This window comes from Abramis brama, assembly GCF_963993115.1.
Source record: "Abramis brama genome assembly, chromosome: 23".
Classification (NCBI taxonomy): Eukaryota; Metazoa; Chordata; class Actinopteri; order Cypriniformes; family Leuciscidae; genus Abramis; species Abramis brama.
The window spans coordinates 520,001-525,000 of NC_139985.1; the positions used below are offsets into that span (position 1 = coordinate 520,001).

The 5,000-nt window shown below is 45.2% G+C and overlaps 1 protein-coding gene across 2 annotated transcripts in view; it reads right to left on the reverse strand.

The window, feature by feature from the left end:
* Nucleotides 1-5,000, reverse strand: part of tbce (tubulin folding cofactor E) — a 13,976-nt gene that overhangs the window by 8,436 nt on the left and 540 nt on the right. For both annotated transcript variants that reach the window (XM_084101719.1, XM_084101720.1), the window contains exons 3-12: nucleotides 4,361-4,445; nucleotides 3,661-3,837; nucleotides 2,758-2,843; nucleotides 2,340-2,439; nucleotides 1,929-2,031; nucleotides 1,782-1,858; nucleotides 1,585-1,677; nucleotides 1,382-1,446; nucleotides 217-281; nucleotides 1-129 (exon numbers count right to left, since the gene is read on the reverse strand). The exon at nucleotides 1-129 is cut by the window's left edge and continues 24 nt beyond it. In XM_084101719.1, coding sequence (XP_083957845.1) covers nucleotides 1-129; nucleotides 217-281; nucleotides 1,382-1,446; nucleotides 1,585-1,677; nucleotides 1,782-1,858; nucleotides 1,929-2,031; nucleotides 2,340-2,439; nucleotides 2,758-2,843; nucleotides 3,661-3,837; nucleotides 4,361-4,445 — 980 coding nt within the window. The remainder of the gene's footprint in view (nucleotides 130-216; nucleotides 282-1,381; nucleotides 1,447-1,584; nucleotides 1,678-1,781; nucleotides 1,859-1,928; nucleotides 2,032-2,339; nucleotides 2,440-2,757; nucleotides 2,844-3,660; nucleotides 3,838-4,360; nucleotides 4,446-5,000) is intronic.

Consider the following 5,000-nt stretch of genomic DNA (forward strand, 5'->3'; position numbering starts at 1 on the left):
GCGTCCCAGTCGAGCGATGATGATCTGACGAGCAGTTTCTGGATTCTTCTCTTTCTGAAGCAGAGGATTCCTGCGACACGACAGATGAAGAAGAGAACGCAGCTTCTGCAGCTCGTTCACCACACACCACTACACACACACACACACACATTAAAACACGTTTGTTAATCAGAGTAATAAGCATCAGATGTAATAAAGTAAAGGTTGAGTGCTGACCTCTGAGATGTTGTTGTCGTCTAATATCAGAGTCTTCAGTGCCGGAAACGCCGTCGTCTCGTCTCCTTCACAGCATGAACACACAGATCAGCCCTTACACACAGGGACGTTTCTAGGCATAGGCAAACTAGGCGGTCGCCTAGGGCGCAAACAGCAGGGGGCGCCATTGAGAGCCCCCACCACACCAAGAGATTTTTGCCCAAGCGAGTGGAAGAAAAATCCTTCTTTTTTTACATTTCCGATAATGGAGCGTATATTTGCACTGAGTGCCTGTCTTTTTTAGCAAAAATACACCCACCACTATATATCTACAGTGGCATAGGTCGTAAGGCGTGAGGTGCTTGAAAGTAGCTTTGGATGCGTTCGACCCGAGTTCGAATCCGCCTTTTGCCGAAATCGCTCTTCTCCCTTTTCCCAACACTTGAGATGTAAAATTTATAGCCTAACATAAAGGTCTCTAGCGTTATATTTTGTCAACGAATTAAAATCGAAATTGTGATATGGCTTTGTGCCTTTATAAAACAGCACAAGACTTTAATTAAGTAGCCTAGACATTCTGTTTGTGCTGCGTGATTTAAAGAAAAGTGCGCACGTTGCTCATGCGATCAGCATGGTGATCTGGTGTTTTTCTCCAAAATAATAATAAATTCTCCATAATTTCTTGCAAGTGAAGAAATTAGGAGGACAAAAGTATTGTAATTTTCCGATACTATGTAATGTAAAATATACTTTTGAAATATTAATTTTAATTTATAAAGTAGCCTACATATGATTGGCTATATGGATTTTACGTCATAAGAATACTTATATAAATCATAAACACCAGTGATAATGTAATGTAGACTGAGACTCTACATCATGATAACTAATAAGATGTTTGAGCCCTCTTTAGTGTCCAGGTACAAGTCAATGGTTTTTCTTTGTTCAATGTGCACAGTTCCTGGGTTGAAGCTCTCAAAGTACCAGATTGATGCATTAATTTAACCTTAAAATTTACAAAATTTTCTTGCGGGGGAGCATACCCCCGAACCCCCCTAGGGGGGGGGGGGGGGGGGGGGTTCAATAGGAATCTTGCCTAGGGTGCCAAAAAGGCTAGAAACGGCCCTGCTTACACATGTACACACACATTATAAACACACACACACGGTCATGTGACCTGCTGTACCTGCTGACGCGTCACTGAACTGAACCGCGGAGAAACCCGTGCTGGACAGATTCAGCTTCTCCAACCTGAAGATCACACACACACACACACACACACACACACACACACACACACACACACACATCTGATAATCATCACACACATCTGATAATCATCACACACACACACACTCACACACACACTCTTGAAGGCGCTGTCCTCACCAGGGTAAGTGTGAGAGCTCCAGAAGCGTCTCCTGCAGGATCGGGTTGTCTGATAGGTCCAGAACTCTGAGATTCTGCAGCACATGATCAGCTCTGATGAATAATAATAATCATTAATAATTAGTTACATTTATATAGCGCTTTACATATGGAAGCGTCATATATAAAGGAAAGCATGATGAGAGAATGATGCGTACCTCATTAACTCTGTGATGTCGTTATCAGAGAGATAAAGCTCCTCTAACTGCGGCCACATGGGGGCGCACTGGAGAACCTGCACAGGGGTCAGAGGTCAGAGGTCACAGCTGACACTCACACACACACACACACACACACACTCTCACCTGAGTCCAGGTGAGTGCGCAGCTGTTGAGTGACAGCAGTCTCAGACAGGAGAAGGCGGGGCTTAAGAGGTTCAGGTCACTGGAGAAACTCAGTCTATTGTGACTGAAGGAGGAGATTAAAGAGCTCATGTTACAGACACCAGTGTTTATTATAATGATTTATAGGTGCACATCATCATCATCGTGTTAATTATGTTGAATCAGAATAAGCTCTTCTCTTCTCTGATGATGTGGGCGGGGCTATAACCTGTCACTCACAGGAGATCAGCCAATAGCAAACCACAACCATCCAATCAACTCCCCACAGACACAATCAAGCCCCGCCCACATCTGTTCTCGCTCCAGAAGTATTTCACTCGATATACGACTCAGCCTCGGAGAGAGGTGTGTGTGTGTGTGTGTGTGGGTCACCTGATCTGCAGCTCCCGCAGAGACTCCAGCTGAGCCGTAATGGCCGCCACATCCTCCCATGAGCTCAGCAGATTCCCCGACAGATCCAGAGTCTCCACATCTGGCAGACGCTGTTAAAGAATCACATGACCACCCGAGCGCCACTCTAAAGGAGTAATCCATCACTAGTTACTAATTAACTTAATTAATAAACTCTCTGTGTCCGAGGACTGGAGTCCAGAACCACTGCTAAATTAGCAGTGCTAATAACTCATCAGTACGAGTGAGGTCACATGGTTCAGCTCCTCATGATGCGCACGGACTGCCGTGGGATCTGATTGGTCTACACACAGTGTTCGGCTCAACTACATCAGAAGTCCCTGTAGTAATCCCTGACTGTGCTCCCGAGGGGAGAGTAATGCGGCTCCTCAGAGGATACGAGGCGTGGTGTTCCGGATCTGGGTCTGCGGGCCGGCGCCGGACACCTCACATCTCCTCAGGGACACCTCGGTCAGCTGATCCAGCCTGGAGAACACACACTTCAGTCCGACTCAGAGATCACACACACACCGCTCTACAGGTTCATCCATATCCATAATCTGAAGCGTTGATCATACATCATTCGCCTGATCTATGGGACATTTCAATCCTAAAAACATATTTGTTTTTTGTCTGTTGACAGTGTTTACTGATTTATGGAGTGATAAAAACTCTTTAATATGTCGACAAAATCAAACAAGAATAATGAATCTGGCTTTATCCAATGTTCAGATTTACAAGCTGGAAATGTATGAAAACTGGTGTATAGATCACACCTCATTTGCATATTCATATAACATTTCAGAAAACCCGTAATACAAAACACACGTCCGAACGTTCACACGTTATATGAAATCTATATTTTCAAAAACACGTTTTACTCTAAAATGGCGAGAAAATCGAAGTCATAAATCTAAACAAGTTGTGTTCCAAATTTGAACCTAATATCTCAGTAAATGAGCGTTCAGTGAGATGTTGTTCGGCTGCAGTACCAAACGCTTCCACTAGAGGAACTTCCTCTCATTCATTTCCGATGCGTCATTTCTGACCTCGAGGAGCTCAAGCGCGACTGTTGTTTCAGGACCATTAAACCTGTTCCAATCATGGCCATGAGTTTTTTTGTGCGTGTGTGTGTGTGTGTGTGTGTGTGTGTTTACATAAGTGTCAAAACCTTTTCCAAGTTTCGTACCACTTCGATGAAGAAAATAAACTCTAAAAAAAACGAATGTAAACATTTCGGTCCAAATTGTCCGAAGAGCACCAGAGCCGTTCACATCTGTGTTCCTGCGGTGTGTGTGAGCACCTCTGCTTGAGCCGGACGCGCTCGAATCCCACCATCAGGACGGTCTTGCTGGAGATCTTCATCTCTTCTCCCGTCGGCTCCTCCAGCTCCTCCTCATAGCGGCTCTTCAGAGCCGTCACGTAATCCACCCCGAACCGGGCCTTAGCGGGCCGCACGAACGAGCCGCCGGTCCGGTGTCTGGAGAGAGAGAGGCGCGTCAGCTGACCTGAGATTCACGCGCGGCACATGTAGAGTTGTCAAAAGTGGCGACTTCGGTACCAAGTCGATACTGAAATTTTAAAAATGTGACTCTTTGAGCGCTGTTGAGCGGAGTCATAAACTCCTCTGATTGGCCGTTGTGTTCACGAGGTCATCGGATATGTCTGTGATTGGCTACAATGATCAGCGCACGGGAGCGCTTGAGAGCATCCGTCTATCAGCGGACCGGTCCTGCTTTCAAACGCTCGCGTGTGTGTCTGTGTCAGCGCTCGCTGAAGTCATTAATGTATATTTACTAAACGTTTTTGAAGCGCTGATCATTGTAGCCAATCACAGACATATCCGATGAGCTCGTGAACACAACGGCCAATCAGAGGCGTTTATGACTCCGCTCAACAGCGCTCAAAGCGGCGCATTTTTAAAATTTCAGTATCGACTTGGTACCGAAGTCGCCACTTTTGACAACTCTCGTCACATGATCATCTGAGGCTCCCATGAGCACCTGCAGGTGAAGAACCGCACTCCTTCATGGCTCCCATCATGCTTCCCTCTCTCCGGATGATCCCACTCCACTCCCAGCCACACGCCTGTCAAACACACACACACACACACACACACACACAGCGGGTCAAACACATGACCTCACACATCACACGCTCGAAAACATACGACGAAGTCAAATTTGACTTATCTGAGGTGAAAAACCAGCTTTTAATGTAGTTTATGTGTCTATGTGGTGTTTTTAATCTGCTTATAGACAAAGCATGTGTAAATTCATAAGTCGACTCCATTGCTGAGTATTTCCTCCTTAAAACTGCAGTGAACCAAAGACAGTCTCAAAAACACGCTTTGAAATCGCTGGTGTTTCTGACGTCACAAACTACCTTGTAACCAATCAGATCAACGTGTGATCGTCAACCAGTGGATCTCTGAGCTGAGGGAGTGAGTGGAGGCGGGGCTCATTTGCATATTCATAGAACCGCGCATACTAAATGAGGCAAGGGTGTCGAGTTACAGTCAAGATATTTTAAGACATGAAGACATTATTTTCAAGGAAAAACTTTTTTTGGTGATCAAAGACGAGTTTTAAGCGACTTTAAGTCATAATTATGAGATAAAAAGTTGAAATCATGACCAAATGT